The sequence below is a fragment of the Dipodomys spectabilis genome, unplaced genomic scaffold, assembly GCF_019054845.1.
Source record: "Dipodomys spectabilis isolate Male_0828 unplaced genomic scaffold, ASM1905484v1 ptg000004l, whole genome shotgun sequence".
Lineage (NCBI taxonomy): Eukaryota > Metazoa > Chordata > Mammalia > Rodentia > Heteromyidae > Dipodomys > Dipodomys spectabilis.
This window is the reverse complement of record NW_024870681.1, coordinates 750,424-771,788: the sequence shown is the minus strand read 5'-3', so window position 1 is coordinate 771,788 and position 21,365 is coordinate 750,424. Positions and strand designations below refer to the sequence as shown.

At 40.2% G+C, this 21,365-nt stretch overlaps 2 protein-coding genes and 1 non-coding gene across 4 annotated transcripts in view; 2 read left to right on the top strand and 1 right to left on the bottom strand.

The window, feature by feature from the left end:
- The window catches only part of Cpd (carboxypeptidase D), a 68,831-nt gene extending 60,022 nt beyond the window's left edge, over window positions 1-8,809 (top strand). The window contains exons 18-21 of the mRNA XM_042694624.1: window positions 753-884; window positions 2,117-2,302; window positions 3,055-3,154; window positions 4,756-8,809. Coding sequence (XP_042550558.1) covers window positions 753-884; window positions 2,117-2,302; window positions 3,055-3,154; window positions 4,756-4,982 — 645 coding nt within the window. The 3' untranslated portion in view covers window positions 4,983-8,809. The remainder of the gene's footprint in view (window positions 1-752; window positions 885-2,116; window positions 2,303-3,054; window positions 3,155-4,755) is intronic.
- An 8,023-nt stretch (window positions 8,810-16,832) lies between these two features.
- The window catches only part of Gosr1 (golgi SNAP receptor complex member 1), a 41,985-nt gene continuing 37,452 nt past the window's right edge, over window positions 16,833-21,365 (top strand). The window contains exons 1-2 of one of the 2 annotated variants that reach the window (XM_042692130.1): window positions 16,833-16,928; window positions 19,454-19,568. In XM_042692130.1, coding sequence (XP_042548064.1) covers window positions 16,898-16,928; window positions 19,454-19,568 — 146 coding nt within the window. In that variant the 5' untranslated portion in view covers window positions 16,833-16,897. Of the gene's footprint in view, window positions 16,929-19,453; window positions 19,575-21,365 lie in introns of both variants that reach the window. The other variant, XM_042692123.1, reaches the window with a different exon arrangement.
- Window positions 20,182-20,288, bottom strand: LOC122120481. Its single transcript, XR_006149704.1, has one exon. It is a non-coding gene; the product is annotated as a U6 spliceosomal RNA (small nuclear RNA).

Below are 21,365 nucleotides of genomic sequence, written 5' to 3'. Positions count from 1 at the left end.
TTGTTGGTTGTCCCTATCTTTCCAATTCAAGTGATTAGCTGATCATTCCATTCGCATGTACAGCCAGAAAACTAACTTCACTTCCATCTCTGTTTTCTCTTCTTTATTTACTAAAAACTTTCCATGTTGGAGGCACTTTGTTATATTAATGACAGTATTGAACTGAATAACTGTTACAGAAATAATTTCATATAGAAGACAGCAACTTATACCATGTTATGAAAAATTAGAGTCAGGAAAGATTAAACCTAGTCAGAGATGCAACCTTCCCCCTATTGAGGAGATTGCACTGGGAAACAGATGGTAATACAAGTCTTTCCAGAAAGAGGAAGCACATGGGCAGAGGTCAATACAGTGTTGTTTAGTCAGACTATGGGACAATGGAGAAAAGGGAAAAAGAGTTTAGGTCCTTGAACGCTATGTTTTAGTAAGAAATGGGAAGCCACTGAAGGTTTTGAGCAAGCATATACACTGACATGATTTGAACAATACTAAGGGAAAAAAATAATCTCTTAATAGTGGCTTAGACTGATTTGGAAAGACTGATTTGGAGAGACTGGTTTTGGAAGAGTCTGGAGAAGAAGTCTGAGAGGATGCTTATGTGTATTTATATTTGCTGTAAAAATGAGTTTCAGATTCTTTGTTTACATCACCCAGCTTTTCTTTAAACTATTTTTTGTTGTTGTATAAAGCTTCATTCTCACTTTTACTTATCCATTTTCCTATATTTGATTTTGAACTTTATGTTCCAGGATTATAGTGTCACCTATGGCCATTGCCCAGAAATCACCATATACACAAGCTGCTGCTACTTTCCTAGTGCAGCTCAACTCCCTTCCCTGTGGGCAGAAAACAAACGCTCTCTTCTTAGCATGTTGGTGGAGGTAAGTATTTTTTCCTAGTATTGGGCTTCAAACCTAGGTCTTGTACAATGCTAGGCTGTATCACAGGAGTATATTCATCAGAAAACTTTGTCAGAACATTATCATCATCTTTTGCCAAAAATTTGTATTATTTATTTTGACTATATATAAGAAAAAGTATTTGTTCATTTTCTCACCAAAATAGACACCAGGCATTCATACACCTGGAGTCTGCTATTGTTTGACCTTGTGAGATGTTGCACGTTCCTCAAGCTGAAGATCATCCAGAGTTACTGGAGTCAGTGTACATGGTAGGAAGGAAGTCATTCAAGGCATTCAAGGATTAGGTTCTGGTACTGGGATTTGAACGCAAGGTCTTATGCTTGCTGCCTGTAGGTGGGGGCTCTTTTACCTTTTAGTTTTCCAGGTAGAGTCTCTTGCTTTTTTTCTCAAGGCTCGTTTCAGACCTCAAACCTCCTACTTACGTTTCCTGAGCAGGTGGGATTATAGGTGGATGCTACCACCACATCCCTCTTGTTTTATGAGATGGGAAGGTGTCTCACTAACTTTTTTTTATTGGCTGGCCTCCAACTGTTAGCCTCCTGATCTCTGCCTATGGAGAAACTGGAAATATAGTCATGAGCCAACACACTTGACTTGAAGATCGGGTTCTAATGCTTTACATTTTCACTTTCATACTATTCTTTCTTTTCTCCATCTCTGTGACTATGAAGTATTGGATGAGTCACAAATATGATCAGGATCAGTTGGGAAGAAGGACTGAATGAGACTTTCAGTGTTGATTGGAGTTTGGGTTTTCTTGTTGCTGGTTTTTTGTTTTGTTTTGTTTTATTTTTGATAGCAGGGATGAAATACATACTACATAAGCATTGTACCACTAACCTATATCCCCAGGCTTGGCTTTGCTGGCTGGTCTCCCTTCTCCTCACCTCCCTTTCCTACCCTTCCCCTCCCCTTTCTTCCTTTCCCATTCCCTTTTTCCTCTCCTTTCCTCTCCTCTCCTCTCCTTCCTTTTTTTCCTTTCTGTCTTTCTTCTTTCAGACAGGGTCTGGACTTGAACTCACAATCTTTCTACCTCAGTCTTCCAAGTAGCTGGGATTACAAATGTGCACCACTATATCTGACAAGATGTGTGTGCATACTATTCATTTTTGATCATACCTCAAGCTATTGTCCTTAGAATACCTGACATTATAAAAAACATAAAATTGTATTTTAAACATTATTTTCAGGTTCACAAGGGAGTTCATGGATTTGTTAAAGATAAGACTGGAAAGCCAATCTCAAAAGCAATCATTGTGCTCAATGAAGGAATAAAAGTCCATACAAAAGAAGGAGGGTACTTCCATGTACTGCTAGCTCCAGGTGTCCATAACATCAACGCCATCGCTGATGGGTACCAGCAACAGCATTCACAGGTGTGAACTCAAATGGAATGGTAGTTTGTAGATTCTTATTCTCAGTAATATTCCTATCTTACTTTAAAACTCCTGTTAGAAAGCATGAAGGGAATAAAGAAAACTAGCACCTCTTGATTATACTCTTGATTATACTATGCTATTACCTTTGGTTGCCAAATGATATCTTTCTGTTGATTTTTTTTTTTTTTTTTTGTCAGTTGTGGGCCTGAACTCTGGGCCTGGGCGCTGTCCCTCAGCTCTTCAGCTCAAGGTTAGCCCTCTACCACTTGAGCCACAGCGCCACTTCCGGCTTTTTCTGCTTATGTGGTGCTGAAGAATTGAACCCAGGGCCTCATGCATGCAAGGCAAGCACTCTACCACTGAGCTACCTTCCCAGCCCTTTCTGTCGAATTTTTATAGCATTTTGTATTCTTTTTTTTTTTTGGGGGGGGGGGCAGTCATAGGGCCTGAACTCTGGGCCTGGGTGCTGTCCCTCAGCTCTTCAGCTCAAGGCTAGCGCTCTACCACTTGAGCCACAGCGCCACTTCCAGCTTTTTTCTTTTTGCTTATGTGGTGCTGAGGAATCGAACCCAGGGTCTCAGGGATGCAAGGCAAGCAATCTACCACTGAGCCACCTTCCCAGCCCTAGCATTTTGTATTCTTTAGAAGACAACAAATCACCTTCTTGGTTTGCTCTGCAGCCCCTGCACCTTTAATGCTCCAAGGCTACAATACAGACTTGTGCTAATTCTTGGACTTTATCCTTCTAGGTCTTTGTGCATCATGATGCAGCTAGCTCTGTGGTAATAGTGTTTGACACAGATAACCGGATATTTGGTTTGCCCCGGGAGCTTGTGGTAACTGTATCAGGTAACGAATATTTCATTTTTAGTATATGAAATTAAAATGTCTTTTCCCCCCCATCCTGGGGCTTGAACTCTGGGACTAGGCCCTGTCCCTGAGCTTCTTTTGCTTAAGGCTAGCACTCTACCTCTTGAGCCACAGCACCACTTCCTAAAACCAGTCCTGTCATTTCACTTCTGGGTGTGACTCACCTTCATAATCACAGCTAGTTGCTATTTTTCCTAATGCTTCCTTATCTAAACATAGTTGTCCTGAGCCACTCTTCTCGCCACCTCACCTGTGCAGTCTGTACTAAATTTACGTCTTCAGGGAGGCCTAGCTAACTCAGCACCCCATCATTACCTCCGTCACAATATTATTTATATATTTTTTCGCTTATTATTCAAATTTAATGTCTCCCACTAAAACATAATCTGTGGGCAACAAGGAGTTGATCTGCACCCCCAGAGCCTAGAGGCATCACAAGACATAGTAGATCATAATGAAGAGTTGGTATCTGAGGAATAGTTTGCTTTAGATTAAGATCGTACAGGTTCCTTGGAGTTTGACTTGTATTCTGGTTTTCCAGAATCCAGGAAAAAGGAAATGTTTGGTTTCTTCCAGGGTCAATTTGTGCCATGGTTTGAATTAATGAAAGTTTGCAGGGTGAGGAATGCTGCACTTTTGGATTGTGTCTGCTTGGTTGAACCAGATAAAGTGTGAAGAACTTAATGGATTCAGCCATCATTTAAATCTAGCTATGCCACCCAATATGTATTTTGAGGTTAATTGCTATTTTGATGATGATGGTGATGATGATGATGATGATGATTCTAAAACTCTTGCTTGCAAGGCAAGCACTCTGCCACTGAGCCACCTTCCCAGCCCCATTGTTTTGGTAATTTTTTTTGTATAAGTTAAAAGTAAAACAGGGCTTTTTGATGAAATAGAAAATTACTGAAAAGAAAAAGTAGAAGTCACTGATTGATTAAAAAGCAGGTTTTAGAGTTGAGAATATAGCTCAGTGTTAGAGCACTTGCCTAGTATATACTAGGTCCTGGGTTTGTTCCCCAGTGCAAAATAACAACAACAAAAACTCCAGGTTACAGAAATATAGATACTATAATTTCACTGTGGTAAAATAGGAAATACACATGCAAAAAGAAAGATCTGAGAAAGTAAGATAAATACCATTTCTGGGTACTAGAAACATTAATTGCTTAAAGATGTGAGCCTTGATTTTCTTTATCTAGTTTAGTTTAGTTTCATTGTGCTAGTACGATAGCTTGAACCCAGGGCATTGTGCTCTCACCAAACTTGCTTATTCATGACTGGCACTCTACTCTGCCTCCTGTCTGGCATTTTGATGGTTAATTGGAGGTAGAGTCTTTCAGATTTTCCTGTGTGGACTGGCTTAGAACTTTGATCCTCCAGATCTCAGCCTCTTGAGTTGCTAGGATTACAGGTGTGAGGCCACCTGTAATAATAATAGGTTGTTTGGTAGGCAGGGTACTGAAAATTGAACCTAGGATGGCAAATGCTCTACCATGGAGGCACATCCAAAGCTGTAAAAGCACTTGTTTGTATCCTAAAAGCATAATACTCACATAATTGTTGTTGTTGGGCAGGTGCCACCATGTCAGCATTGATCCTAACAGCTTGCATTATCTGGTGCATCTGCTCAATCAAGTCTAACAGACACAAAGATGGCTTCCATCGGCTCAGACAACATCATGATGAGTATGAAGATGAAATTCGCATGATGTCAACTGGCTCCAAGAAGTCCCTCCTCAGCCATGAGTTTCAGGATGAAACAGACACAGAAGAGGAAACATTATATTCTAGCAAACATTGAAAAAGACACTTTGCATATCTCCCAGCATAAGTACCAAGCAAAATGACAGTTCCTCTTGGGAGACTCTGCATTAAGAAGAAACTGTCTTGCTTCTTCAAAAAGCTTTGGGAAGTTACCTTGCTAAATTTATATCCTTTGTGAATTTCGCTGGCAGTTTTGAACTTCCCTTCTTTCAAGTACTCTTAACCTTTTTCAAAAAAAATCTGATTTCTATTTATGCAGCAGAGATGAGACAACCAGTTTGTTTTTTGTTTTACTTTAAGATGAGCTATTTGGAGCTTATATAACAACAGCATAAAGCCAACTAGTGGATGTTGTATTTTGCACATCGGGTATTTTACTAGTGGCTTTGGTTTTTCTTCTTTTGTTTTCCTTTATTTTTAAGGCCAAAAGAATCTAGATATATTAAGGCAGGGACAGCAGTCAGACTCTGACATAAAGCTTTAAATACTCAAGGTTTTTCTCAACCTACTGAGGAGTACTCTTCTCTAGTTATCAAATAGCTGGAGTTTCTCTTATTCAGGTTTAATGGAGGCTGAATGATTTTCAAACATGTATGACATAAGAAAATGAATAAATGGGCTTCCGAATTTGTCTTTCTACCTGTTTCCAGGCTAGATCAGAACAGGTGGGCTAGCAGGATTTCACTACCTCTCTTGTAAGGTTTGACAAAGTTCTAAATCTCCTCATTTTAAGGGAGATCTCATTGACTGTGGAAGATCTAAACGTCCCCTTGAATGGAGATGAGAGGGAGATACTAGCAAAAGCTGAAACTCTCATTGCCTATCTTTTAACTTGGTAAAAACCCACAGGTGCTGCTGCTCTTATCTGTGAAGCGCTAGTTGATTCTAGGAATGCCTAATTCTTCAATAGTTCCTAAATTCAAGCCTTTTTCTATGTTATACACTTATGGTTTTCAGATGACCTAGCCATCTACAAGTTCTGAATTCTACTGAACAAATCTGGAAGTGTGGATGAACCTACCTGCACATTTGAACATACAGTATCTATAGTCCGTGCTCCAGCCCCAGCCTTCGCCCTTAAAGCATACCATTAGTGAACTAGTGTCACCAGTGTTGTTCCTGGCAGGCCTCTGCAAGTGATTGGGTTCTTTGACCTACAGTTTCATTTGACACTGTCTTTTTTTTCTCAACAGCCAGTTTTGTTAAAAGTTCAGTTGAAAGCCTTTAACTATGGCTTTCCCCACTTAAAAAAATGTAAACTAAGGATTGTGTGTGATATAATACTGTGGTGTGTAAGTATCATCTTCACTGCCCATCAGGTCAAGACCTGAAAGATATGCATTTGACTGTGTCCATCTCATGCTATTCAGTGGAAATGATACTTTTGTTAAGTATGAGTCCTATCAATGATGTAATGGTTTAATACCTTTGAATGTGTTAATGGTCAAGTTGCTGCTGAATTTGTACTAAATCAGGGGATAAAAAAAACTAGCTCTTATTCTTTCAAACTGTATTCATATCTATTAATGTATCACTTATCCCAAAGCCTTCATGTGGAAGGGTTTGCTCAATTCACCTAGGTCATTCCACCAGGTTTTTATGAGGAATGAATCCAACATGGCTTTATACAATAGAGATCTCTTTAGGAAGCATAATGAGGACATGACGTGTGTCAGCAAATATCTGTGATAAGCTTGGGTGGCTTAAGGTTGAGCCATTCTAGTACTGATCCTGGCATTAGTAACCCCAAATTTCACCACTTTCACTCACATCCCATATACACACAGAGTTTGTGGGATTCTAATAATGAATGAAATATACATAATTTGATTTCTTCTAATAACACTTTGTTTTCTGTAAGTAAATGGGGTATTGCTTTATTTTTAAGAGGGCAAAGTCAGAAAACCAACAGGAGTCCTACAAGTTGCTGGCCCTGCTTGGGACATTGCACCTAAAAATGAAACCAACCTGCTGGGACAGCCTTGGCTTTATTAGCATTGGCCTTCACTAAAGGATACCTTCATATTTACTTCTGTCTCAAATTAAATGCATCTTTAATATACATTTTTAAAGGCCAGGCCTTTTAAGTATATATAAAACTTTTCATTTTAGAGATGAACATAGTTCTTTTAGTATTTATTCTTGAAATGGAAACCAAATCCTGAGATTAAGTCTTCAAACTTTAATAAATGTCTAAATAATGCATTTAGCAAAGAAACAAGGCCTTTTTGGGGGCTTATCAACATGAATGTACAGGATCTATGACTACTAAGACTGTGTTCTCAGCCCTGCTCTGTCTTTTATTTGTGAATCTAGTGTAATATTAGAACATATGAACAGCAGAAGGCATTGAAGCCATATGGGCTTGGGGAATGCATTTCTTCAGTATTTCTCCTAGACATGCCATTCCCTTGGAGTCACAGAGGCACATTAAGTATCACAGTATTAAGATATTGGCTCAAATCTCACTTGTGCCCTTCTTTACTCACAAGGCATGGTTTTGTCCTAGTGATCAGTTTGTAAGCCTTCTTCCTTCCCAGCTCCTTAAACAATAAAAGTAAAGTGATTGAGGAAGTCATGTTCAAAGTGTCTGCCTGTGTAAAATGTACTCATACTGATCATATAGTTAAGTAAAATGAGTCCAAGTTATCAGGAGGAAAAAGCTGTTGGGTTTCCATGTACTTGGCAGAACTCTTGGGTAGTGAGTGGGACCCCATCCAGTTGAGAAATGCATGAAATTCTTACCACAGGGAATTCGCTTTGGGACTTTGTCATAAAAAGGAAACTTTACATTTTTGGCTCAGTGTAATTGAATGGTTAATCTTTGGTGATTTTCATCTGAATAACTGAATTAGTGAATATTGAACTTAAAATGAATTATGAGTTGACAAACTAATAAAAGATAAGTGTGTATGTCTGAACTTACTGCGTTTCTGAGCTAGCCCCAGGTTACTCAGTTACCATGACCTGAACTCCATTTCCATTTATTCTCAGCATTAAGTAAGCTTATTTTTTGGTTAACATAAATGCACTTGTGCCTGGTTTTATCCTTGCTGTATTAAAAGCTTCCTGTCTATGAATGCTCTAATAGTGCCCTGTATTACAGTTCCCTGGTGAAATTGTTTTAACAGTAGCAACTCGGCATTTCCCCTGTATTTTACTAAAAACCCCACTTATGTTTGATGTTCCATGATTTTCTATCCAGCAACTATCAGGGCTTTTAGTTAAAGCAGATTTGGGGAGAAGATGATTAGAGTCCTTGATTAATGTCAACAAACTTGAATTTCTAGTTCATGAAGCAATCTCTCCCAACACCCAATTCTCCTATTTTTGGTGGTAACTCATCAATTCCACTTGATTTTCAGGATATTGTCTGGTTGATTTTGATTTGACGGAATATGTTAGGAAATTTGAAAGTAGGTTATCATTTTAAAGCAATTTGAATTAAATATTATGTAAATGTGTATGCTTATGACTTTTATAAATGGCATAACACAAGTGTGCTAGCAACATCTGTGTGGCCATACTGCAGATTTTCTACAGGCATGACATCATGCTAGTTTTAGACATTTTCTTTTCACCTCTCCATTCTTTTCAGAATGAAAAATGTCCCACTCCAGAACTATCTATAGCTACTTACATGACATGCCCAATTCCCACTCATCTGAAGTGCTTCAACTTTTGCTTTAGTTTATGCACTGTGCCTTCAAAATAAAAATAAATAAATAAAAGGACTTTAAATGAAGTTGAATAGCTTAAAGAAATCAATCTGTGTAACTTATGTGAACTCTAACTGTAATGAGGTCCTTTCTGGGTTTTTTTATATGTAAACAGATCTAATCCTGTATAAAAGTTATTTTATGATGTTTGTCTTTCTTTGTGTTTTGTCTTAATCATTTTTGAAAAGCAATAGACCAGGGAAAGTTATTGTTCTAATTTTAACTTTATATTTCACTTTTCTCCCAATACTAGTTATACAGGTTATCACCTATAAGAATGTTTCTGTCTCTGGGTAAGTTCAGAAACTAACCCACAAAACAGGTTTTGTTTCAGAATAAGCTGGGTTTGTTAGCTCATCTGGAATGATAAATGTTCAATATTTCCACCATGATGCCATAACCAATAGCAACCCAGCATTTAACACTCAGCCATTTCCTGTCTCTCTGTGCCCTGTCTTTAGGATCAAGAAAGGTTGAATGGTTTATTACCCTTTTTTTTGGGGGGGGGGGGGTCTGGTCATAGGGCCTGAACTCTGGGCCTGGGCACTGTCCCTCAGCTCTTCAGCTCAAGGCTAGCACTCTACCATTTGAGCCACAGTGCTACTTCCGGCTTTTTTTTTTCTTTTTCTTTTTGCTTATGTGGTGCTGAGGAATCAAACTCAGGGCCTCTGGCATGCAAGGCAAGCGCTCTACCACTGAGCCACCTTCCCAGCCCCTATGACCCATTTTGAACATGTTAAAATTGTCCTTTGGGAGCTGCTAGTACGGCTCAAGTAGAAGAATGCCTTTCTAGAAAATTCAAGGTCCTGAATTCAAAATTCAGTTCCAGCAACAACAACAACAATTTGTAATCCTTTTTCTAGGTGAAGCCCAGTTAGAATAATGTGCCCTGGCACCTTCAGGCCCAGTGACAATGAGTTCAGTAAACCCCTTGTCATTTATAACAATTGGTAGATACTGCTACTCTAATAAGGACTGGGAAAGCAAAGTTTTTTATAGGAAACATGGGCTTTGATAACTAGGAAGTAACTCAAAGCACACACTTTGAGAAATAGAAATGGAAATAAGCTATACTTCAGTTGTGTTTGTTTCCTCTGAAAAGAAAGCTGCTTGTAGGTAGAGGAGAGAGCTTAGACTACTCAGAGATTGATTCTTAGCTCTCCCATTTGCTGCTTCTGTGGTCTTGTAGTACACAAGTCTCAGTTTCATACTGTGTGAGGAATAATCTCTGGTAGGACTGATTATATATGGGAATGAAATGAAGTGACATTAGCACCTCTCAGAATTGAGTGTCCATAGTAGCTAGCATAATTTCCTTTGTTCCCTATCTTCTGATCCTTTTGAAAGAAAATTATTTTTGTTAGCTACATGAATAAAGATCTTTCAACAGATGGTCTTTTTTAATTCAGAAGATTAACTAGATATGAGTACTTACTGGAAGTTTTCTTGCATTTTGTAGTTTAATAGATTGTCTAATTTTTTTTCTTTGAAGAGGGTTTTATTTTTAAATTGATTTATTTATTTTGTCAGTCATGGAGTTTGAACTCAGGGCCTGGGTGCCGTCGCTGACCTAATTAAGGCTAGCACTCTACCACTTAGTTTTCTGGTGGCTAATTGAAGATGAGTCTTACAGACTTTCCTGCCTGTATGGTTTCAAACCATGATCCTCAGATCTTAGCCTCCTGAGTAGCTAGAATTACAGGCATGATCCATAAGCACCTGGCTTTGGGAGGTGTTTTTTTCTTTTTTGGGGGGGGGGGGTGTCCAGTCGTGGGCCTGAACTCTGGGCCTAGGCGCTGTCCCTCAGCTCTTCAGCTCAAGGCTAGCACTCTACCACTTGAGTCACAGCACCACTTCCAGCTTTTTTTTTTTTTTTTCTTCTGCTTATGTGGTGCTGAGGAATTGAACCTAGGGCCGCATGCATGCAAGGCAAGCGCTCTACCACTGAGCCACCTTCCCAGCCCTGGTAGGTTGCTTTGTTTTTGTTTTTTGACAGTACTGGGGTTTGTAGTCAGGGTTTCAAGCCTGCCAGGTAGATACTCTACCACATGGGCCATATTTCCATACTGTTTTGCTTTTAGTTATTTTTCAAGAAGAGTCTCAAGTTTTTGCCTAGGACTGGTCTCAGACTGTGATCTCCTCCCTATCTACAACCTCCCATGTAGCTAGGATGAGAAGTATACCCCACTGTGCCCAGCTCATTGATTGAAACAGTCTCACTAACTTTTTGCCTGGGTTGTTCTTGAACTGCAATTCTCCCTGGTATCTGGGATTAGAAAGGTGATGCGCAATGTCACCCTACCAACAGTAAAGTTTTGATTGTCCCTAATGTTTCATAATTTTTAAATAAAATTAGATTGCATTTAGTCTTCTATGAAGCCTTATTTAACTGCTACAAGAAGTCTGGATAGTGATAATGGCTTTATGTGCTAATGTTTAATACTGTTTCCTAAATTTTTTTAAAATACCTGAATCAAGAATCCTTTGGATTTGTTCATAAATAGTAATCTGCTGATTCTATTCAGTTTGTCAGATACCTTGGAGTTGGCAGTTATCAGTAATATAGATATGACAGTCACTGAATACATGACTCAGTTATAAGGAAGAGCCCCTGTATACGTCTTCATCTTGTTCAAGAGCCAAGTGACTCCACAGTATGCACTGCAAACCTCAGATAATTACACGATTCTTCCCCAGAACTTCAAAAGCAATGAAACCAGCCAGGTACCAGTAGTTCATGGCTGTGATCCTAGCAAACTCAGAGAGCTGAGAGCTGAGGATCATGGTTTGATGCCCGCCTGGGCATCAAATAAGAGTCCATGAGACTTATTTCAATTAACCACCAAAAGGCCAGAAGTAGAGCTGTGGCTAAGGTGGTAGAGCACTATGCTTGAGCAGAAACGCTCAGGGATAGTATCCGTGCCCTGACCCAGGACCAGCACACATACACATACACACCACATACACACGCATGTACGCACGCACATGAAAAATCAGAAAATGAAGGCCAATTTCTGTTTCATATTACAATTTCCACCTATGTGAACCAGCAGAATGTTGAAGCAAACATTTAAATCTTTAGGACGTTTGGCTGAGGTTATATGAAATCCTGTTCTGTTATTGTATGAACAAATGAACAAATGTGGACAAGAGGAGCAAGGTAACATCACCTATATGGAGTAAAAAGGTGTTCAGCATGGTCAACCTGGAAGAAACAAGATATAGGACAAGTGCTGGGGGACTAGCCTGAAGGCAGTGAACATGGGGGTATATTGATGTGAATGCCTCAACTTGAGCAAAAATATTGTATTGATTCAACTGGTGCAACTTAAAGAGGCAGTGATAAAGCTATACATCTTCAAGATGGAACATACAATGCAGGTTAAATAGAAATTATTATGACGGGCTGGGAAGGTGGCTCAGTGGTAGAGCACATGCCTTGCATGCCAGAGGCCCTGGGTTCAATTCCTCAGCACCACATAAGAAAAAAGAAAAAAGCTAGTAGTGGTGCTGTGGCTCAAGTGGTAGAGTGCTAGCCTTGAGCTGAAGAGCTGAGAGACAGCGCCCAGGCCCAGACCTCAGGCCCCATGACCGGACCAAAAAAAAACCAAATTATTATGACATTGTTTTCTGTGATTGTTGAGAGGGTAAGCCAAAATGAAGGGGACATAGAAAAGGTTTACATTGTTAGATCTGAGGCTTAGAGTAGAGCTCAATGATACACCATGCAGGAAGCCCTAGGTTCCATCCCCTGCATCACCACCAAAAATTTTGGAATTGCTACTAATTTCAAATATCAACTTATTCCAACATAAAGAATTACTGTCACATGTATAGCACATTGTTCCTAAAAGAGTTTTTTAAAGACCAAACAAGCTTTTGGTTCAGAATCTGAAAAAGATGTAAGTAACTTAGAAGATTTGATCCTAAAGACTGCACAGAACAGATAAGGAGTGGTTAGTATGGTGATGACTGATTTGCAGGGCTGTTGGATATTTGCTTTGTTTTGGCAGTCCTGGGCTTGAACTCAGGGGCTGGGTGCTACCTCTGAGCTTTTAGTATTCAAGCTGGCACTCTCCCACTTGAACCATAGTTCCACGTCTGGTCTTCTGGTGGTTAGCTGGAGATAAGTGTCTCCCAGACTTTCCTACCTGGGCTGGCTTTGAACTGAAATCCTCGGATCTCAGCCTCCTGAGTAGCTAGGATTACAGATGTGAGTCACCAGTACCCAGCAGCTGTTGGATTTAAAAATATATTTTAGTGTCATTTTAAATGTACAAAAGTTTCAAGGAGAATACAGAATTTAGTGTGAGGGAGGTGGATGTTGGGCGGGTAGCAAAGGAAGATTGCATACTGTTTCTATTCAGTAGGACTTGAACACATCTGGAAAGGAACTCGCATGGAAGCAAAACTAGAGTCTGGTAGCTAGGAATAGCTTGGTTGGTCCAAGCTATGGCTCAAATTATGTTGTATTGCTTCTCCATGGCAAACCCCTAGTGAAGGCAGCTCCATCCTAGAGTTGAAGGAACCTTCACCCTTTTCACCACCAGTGCAAACAAATAGAAAAAAATTCCACCTAGGTTTTAGATGTTGACATGATCAAATAGTATAAAACAAGAAGAAAAAAAAGATAAACTTAGCTGAGGAAATCACAGGGAACTACAATAGAACTTTTAGAAAGAAAAACTAAAATGGATATTTGTAATGACTAAAAAGATCTGGAGAAATGACTACATACTACAGAGATAAATAGAAAATATATGCTGGGTGAATAAAAGTAAATGTTCAGGGGCTGGGAAGGTGGCTCAGTGGTAGAGCACTTGCCTTGCATGCCAGAGGCCCTGGGTTCGATTCCTCAGCACCACATAAGCAAAAAGAAAAAAGCTGGAAGTGGCGCTGTGCCTCAAGTGGTAGAGCACTAGCCTTGAGCTGAAGAGCTGAGGGACAGCGCCCAGGCCCAGAGTTCAGGCCCCATGACTGGACCCCCCCGCCAAAAAAAAGTAAGTGTTCAATATAAAATCAGAGAATCTCAAAACTTCAAATTAAGATGAGCAGAATCACTAAATCTCAGCAAGTGCTCTCACGACATTTCCCAGCCCTGCTCCACCACCAAGCTTTGGGGGGGGGAGGGGGGGAGAGAGGCAGAAGGGAGAAGGGAGGACAAAGACAGATGGAAACAGACCACAGGGAAGACAGCAGAGGAGTGGTTGCTAGGGAAAGGATATGATGTTCTAAACACTGCTTTAAAACTACTGCCAGAAGGACAGCCCATCTCATCTGAGTGGTCTGAATGCATACAAGTAGTGTGGAAAGCACACTGGAGGGAAAGCCTTCAAAGTGAGTGACATTCAAAGAGAGCAAAGAGGGATTTTAAGAGCTACGTTTGTAACACGACATCCAGTAAAGTGAAGAAAGTGAACCGAGAAAGTGGGCAATGGTGTCTCATGCCTATAACCCAGCTACTCAGGAGGCTGAGATCTAAGGATCAGGGTGTAAAGCCAGCCCAGACAGGAAAGTCTGTGAGACTCTTTTCTCCAATTAACTACTAGAAAAAAAGCTGAAAATGGAGCTGTGGCTGTGGCTCAACGTAGAGCGCTAGCATGAGGGGAAAAGCCCAGTGTCAGTATCCAGGTCCTAAGTTCAAACCTCAGAACAGACAAAAAAAAAAAAAAGTGAACTCAGGACCTGCCCCACTCCCACATTGCCATAGAACTAATTGTATGCTGATTTTTAAAAAGTGATTAAAAAACCCAAGGAGAAACACTCTTTGACAATTAGAAATGAAAGAAAAGGGAAAATAGGACAATTTAGCATACTGCCAGCCAAATGAGAACTGCATAGTTGATGCATTTTTAATGTTTCCATCACCAAAATGAACTAAAAAAAACCCACTCAACCTGAACTTTGTTAAACTGACAAGAGATTCAATCATGAATATAGCAAGGACATTGAATTTTTAAAATAGATACATTATTGTTTGCAGATGATATAATTATGTATTTGGAAACATTTTAAAATAGGAAAAAATAGAATAAGTATGATATCTTAATTCTACTTAATAATTCTAGGCGATTGGCTTGAACTAGCCCATGTTTTCTTCCAGAACACTTAGATGACTAGGTGCCTCAGGAGGCTGAGATCTGAAGATCATGATTTGAGGCCAGCACAGGCAGACAGCCCTGGATATGAGGGTCCAGGTTTAAAACCAGACGGAGCAGGAAAATCTATAACACACTAATCTACAACTAGCCACCAAAAAGCTGGAAGTGGAGGTGTGGCTCATATGGTTGAGCACTATCCTAGAGAAGCTGTAATCTCAGGAATACCAAACTGTGCACAGGAAAGAGCCCAAAAGAAAGCCTTCTTACTAGAACAGGACTCTGGAAAGTTCAGTCTGGTAAGGCACCTGCAGACAGGACTCAAAAATCCAACAAATCGACCTTTTCCCATGGCAACATAAATATGTTAAATGAATAATAATAGCATGAATTTTGAGAGACTCTCAAGGAACACTCATGATGGGATAAATAGGACACATATGAGTCCCTGACAAGACAGACACATATGCTTCTCATCACAAGTATCTGACTCAGAGAACGATCAGTTCCAGGCAGGTTGGAGTGTACATGCTGTGAAAGTGTTAACACACTGAGGCAAAACTACAGTGATTCATTGATGATGAAGTGACATCTGATGATTCCTCCAGACATGGACCTTGATTCTGATGATTTGATATTATTGGTGGTGGTGGTGGTGATGATGTTGTTGACATCTTTGTTAATAGATGCTAACTCCAGTCCAATACATTGGTCCATGGCCAACAAAAATCCTAACAAAAACTGAATGGAAATTACAGTACATAGAAAAAGATCTCAATAGCTGGGCACCCATGGCTCATGCCTGAGGAGGCTGAAATCTGAGGATTGCCGTTCAAAGCCAGCTGGGGCAGGAAACTCCATGAGGTTCTTATCTCCAATAAACCAGAAAACCAGAAATGGTGCTGTGGCTCAAGTGGTAGAATGCTCCTCTTGAGCTGAAGAGCTCTGGGACAGTGCCCAGGCCCAGAGTGCAAGCCCAACGACTGAAAAAAAGAAAAAGATCTCAAAAGTTGATGATATGAATATTGGATATGTTCCAAATCTAAAATACAGGATTAGAACAGCAACAATGCAAAATAATTGTGTGACTGAAAACACATAGTAGATTGTGTGTGTGTGTGGGGGGGTGCTGGTCCTACGGTTTGAATTCTAGGTCTGGACACTGTACAAGGCATCTTAATTAGTCACCTCTTCCATTATTCTCCCCCCCACCTATACAATCCCCACTTGTTTCTTCAAGGCTCCTAGTTCCATTTTCACATGTGTACACTGAGTATTATGACTATATTTGTCCCCCAATCTTCTTCCCATTTGTTCATCTTCCACTTAGCCCCTGGATAGTTATTAAAACTTAAAGTGGTTTAACATCCTACTAATTGTGGCCACAAAGAAAAGAAAATTTGATGCAGAGTGTTGATCTTGCCAAGAGAAAGGCACAAGTGATTTTTGTCGTCGTTGAAGTCAAAAGGTAAACCAGTGTGCCTTGTTAGTGGTAATGCATTAGCAGTGGTGACAAAGAGCCAATCTAGAGCATCATTACTGTTCAAAACCTGCTGTGGAAGCACTCCACCCCCTCCATCCCCAAGTGCTTAAAAAAAAAGTCAACACCAGATTCTATATAAAAGACGACTCAGCATTCTTGGATCAAGAAAAAAACTAATAGAAAATTTCACCTGGAAAAGAGAGAGGACTGAGATTCAATTATAGATGGCAGAAAAGCTGCAGGTGAAGAAGGTGCTATAGAAAGTAGATGATGACGAACAGGTAGAAGTAGGATGAGGGAAAGGGCCTGTGACTGACGATGAGGGAAAACAAGGACATTTGAAGTTGATTCTCAGTGGCAAAGGAAGCACTTGATGGAGAAAAAGGATCAACGGAGACCAGGGAGATGATAAAAAAAAAAAAAAATCTAGGACACAAAAAGCACCTATAGACCGGGAGAGAGATATTTGAAGTTTCCAATCTTGCCAACTTAAAAAAGCTGTAAAACAAAAATCTGACCGCTAGGTGGAGGTGTCTTTGGAGGCTGTCGTATCCCATCGGCCCTGGCGCTCAGGGAGAAAGCAGGCCCGGAGGTGACGCTCTAGGCCGCGTCGCCTCTGTTCTCCTGTTCCGCCTGACGTTGAGCTACAAAGATGGCGGCAGGAACCAGCAATTACTGGGAAGGTGAGGGCGAGGCCTCCGGGTGGGTCCCGCGCGGGTCCGAGGGGCCGAGTGGGGCTGGGTCTTGCGGGGAGGCGGTAGAGGAAAGAGCTAGGTCTCCGGAGTTGCCCTGCCAGGGGGTCGGAACCCCGAGGCCTGGGAACTTGAGGCGGGGGGCCCGGCCAGACTGGATGGGGTGAACGGGCCCGGGGTGGGGGTTCTGCGGAGGGGCCGCGGCCCACCGGGAGAGGACGGGCGGCCGGAGTCCGCAGGGAAACGAGCCGACGGACCGAGAAACGGATGAGCCGTCCGTGACCACGAACTCCGGCCAGGAAGGTCCGGAGCCCCAGCGCTGAGGTCATGCCCAGGAAGAGAGTGGCAAAGAGGAGGAACTTACCAGTCCGGGCCAGACGGGAATCTGTGTCTCTGTACTGGGGCTCCTTTGGGAGCTTCAGACCGAGAATTGGGTGTTTTTAAACAGAAAAAAAATAACTTTACCTTCTCCCCCGGGGTCTAGGAGACCGTTTTTAAAAAGAGAAAAGTTGTATACACGTTAGCTATAACTCTTCCACCAGAAATCCTGTCTTACTGAACTCTTGAAAATAGGGTCCAATCAAGTGAAATCCTATAAAACTCAGGCCTGGACCATGACAAACAATGATAAAGAGCAGGCTCGCCTTCTTTCTCTGTACTTGACATAAAAAGTACTCTCCAAATCCCTTTGCCCTTTTGACCTGTTTCCACCTGTCACCCACTTAAAGCCTTAGAAATGGAATGTTTTAAGTTCATCCATACTCATCTGTCATGTTTTCTACATAATTCTACGTGATGTTGAAGTGTGGTTGTGGTTTAAAGCACGCATCAGAATCCTTATTTGAAGTATATTAGGATGCACTTTTAAATTATGTAGAAGTGGCTACTGATAACTTTAATACTAGTTAGTATGCTAGGGTTTTTTGAAACACCATCCTCTAGTAAATATAGCAGCTCACCATGGGCACCCTACACTGTGCCAGGTGCTTTAAGTATGTGATTGATTACTGATGTATAAAATAACCCTGAAAGGAGAAATTAAAAAAAAAAAAAGTAGAGGTTCTTCGGTATTAACTAGGTTGTTACTAAATCTCAGAGCCAAAGTGTGGCTGAGCTGAGATTCAAACTGGGATTTGATCTCTGGACAAATAAGTTCTGCTATGTTATTCTGCTTCCTACTTCTGATTGCAAAATATTGTAATCTTTACCCTGTGACATTCTTATCATATTCGTTCCTGTGTTTCAGCCCTTATCTTTTAACCTCCATGACTAAGAGTACTCAGATAGGTAGGTAGGTAGGTAGGTAGATAGATAGATAGATAGATAGATAGATAGATAGATAGATAGGGCTTTCTAGATATGACTGGTCTTAGGCCTTACCACCCTGAACGCGCCCCATCTCATCTAGATAGGACGCCTCTCATTCATCCCCTTAGATGCCAAAGTACTGCACCAGCCTTTCTGCTTGCTCACTTCTACTTTGAAAACTTGCTTGTTTCTGTATTTCTCCTACACTTGTATCTAACCTTCTTAGTAAGACATTGCTTCACCTCCATTTCTTTTCAACAATTTTTTTGTTAGTTTTTTTGCCAGTCTTGGGGCTTGAACTTAGGGCCTGGGCACCATCCCCAAAGCTTCTTTTGCTCAAGGCTAGCTCTCTACCACTAGAGTCACAGCCTCACTTCTGGCTTTTTCTGTTTATGTGGTACTGAGGAATCGAACCCAGGTCTTCATGAATGCTAGGCAAGCACTCTACCTCTAAGCCACATTCCTAGCCCTTTAATGAATTTATAAAAAAGGCAGCTTTAAACTGGTGGTTTACGCCTGTAATCCTAGCTGCTAGTCTGTGACCTAGAGGATCATTCAAAACCAGCCCAGGCAGAAAAATCTGCAAAATCACATCTCCAATTAACCAGCAAAAAGCTAAGCTAGAGATGTGGCTCAAGTGATAGAACAAGGCCCTAAATTCAAACTCACCTACACATACCAATTTTAAATTTTGGGTAATTTAATTTTTCTTTATGGCTAATTACTAAGGTATTTTACTATTATGAAAAGAATTCCATAAGTAAGCGTAGCAAAGTTTTGGAGCATACAGACTGCAAAATTTTTGTCAGAAACAGTGATGGCTTTTTATAAAGTTATTGGGTAAATTGCTGTGAAACTGGCCATAAACCATACTCGTTTTCTTTGTGATCTATATTTGTATCTTGCTTTTCTCTGAATTACAGAATTTTAGTATTGATGAACATTTGTTTAGCTGTTTGGGGATGGAAGCTGAAAGTTTTCTACTTTCCAACTGCTTCTGCATTTCTTGCCCCATTTAAAGTTTAAATAAGTGACTGCTTTTTTTTTCTTGGGTCTTTGGCTTTCCTCTTTTAATACTTTACAAGAGAGAACTAGATCAAAGATCAAAATATGTTCATTTTCATGGTTTGCTTTCTTCAGAATAATCTTTTGTTTTTCATGTCAATTGATGGACTTTGTGTCTAATTACTTTTATAATTTTGTTAAAGATCTCAGGAAACAGGCCCGACAGCTGGAAAATGAGCTTGACCTGAAACTGGTTTCCTTCAGTAAACTGTGTACAAGTTACAGTCACAGCAGTGCCCGAGATGGAAGACGCGACAGGTATAGGTACTACCAGATTCTGTCTCTTATGCCTTACACAATATGTTTTTAAAGCATAAAAAAATAAACTAAAATATCTAACTCTGCAAATTGGTCTGTTGGTGAATTTTTGGTGTTTTATTTTCTTTGCCAATGATTGTTTTATTTTTTAATGACTTACTGAAATTTCTCATAATTCTTAAAGTATTTATTCGTGGTCCTTAGGCAAAGACTGATGTTCTCAGGAGAAAGCTGCTAGAGCTTCAAAGTGGGTTTAAATCTCAAAGAGTTTCTAGCTTAGTGTAAGGAAATGTGGCTGATTTGTCCGTTTAGTGTTTGTTCATTTTTTGTCGATCATGAGGCTTAAACTTGGGGCCTGAGTGCACTTTGAGCCATAACATCACTTCTAGTTTTCTGGTGGCTAATTAGAGCTAAAAGTCTCATAGTCATTCCTGCCTCAGCTGGCTTCAAACTGCACTCCTCAGATCTCAGCCTTCTGAGTAGCTAGGATTACAGGTGTGAGCTGCCAGCATCTGGCTCCCACTTAAGTTTTTTTTTTTTTAAGAAATATTTTTTCTTTTTTTTTTTTTTTTGCTTAAATTGTTTTTTATTACCTCGTGAGAGGCATGGCTTAAAAAATATGGAACGCTTCACGAATTTGCGTGTCATCCTTGTGCAGGGGCCATGCTAATCTTCTCTGTATCGTTCGAATTTTAGTATATGTGCTGCCGAAGCGAGCACAAGAAATATTTTCTTAATTGATAAATGGATGAAGTAGCTAGCCAAATGCAAAGTATACCTACTGCTTTTCTGGTATTTATTCTTTTAGAAGGAATTTAATGTATGTCCTCACTGTTAATCATTGCCGCTATTTTTATGCTTGGTACTTGAGAAATATATATGGTATATATATATATATATATATATATATATATATATATGTATGTATATATATAATATATTGCTATAGAGAATCTATGGGAAGTATATTCTTTTTTTTTGGTCTGTCGTGGGGCTTGAACTCTGGGCTTAGGTGCTGTCCCTGCGCTTCTCAACTCAAGGTAAGTGCTCTACTGCTTGAGCCACAGTGCCACTTCCGGTTTTCTAGTGGTTTATTGGAGATAAGAGTCTCACAGACTTTCCTGCCCGGGCTGCCTTTGAACGGAGATCCTCAGATCTCAGCCTCCTGAGTAGCTAGGATTACTGGCGCGAACCACCGGCGCCTGGCCTGGGAAGTTTATTCTTTTCAGTCCTATGCTTACTTTCATCCACTTGTTTAAAAGAAGTTCAAGGAAGCCAGGTACTGGTGGCTCGTGCCTGTAATACTAACTACTCTGGAGGCTAAGATCTGAGTATCACAATTCGAAGCCTGACCAGATAGGAATGTCCCAGAGACTCTTATTCTCAATTAACTACCAGAAAAATCGAGAAATAAGCTATGGATCAAGTGGTAGAGCACTAGCCTTGAGTAAAAAAGCCCAGAGACAGCACCCAGATCCTGAGTTCAAGCTCCAGGAGTGGCATACAAAAAAAAGGAAAAGGTCAAGAAGATGTTTAAGACACTTGAAAGAAGAATAATGGACCCTCATGTACCTGTTTCCCATTTTAAGAAATAATCATTGCAGATTCAGTTGAATCCTCTGATGGTATCTCTTTCTCCTGTTTATGCCATATGTGTTTATGGTGTGTCTTCAACTATACATATATATGGCATAGAAATACTATATATTATATTTGTTTCTAGGCAATTCACAGTATCCTACAGAAGTTATTTTACAGCTTTCTTCTTTGTTTAATGTTATTGAAATTCAGTTATGA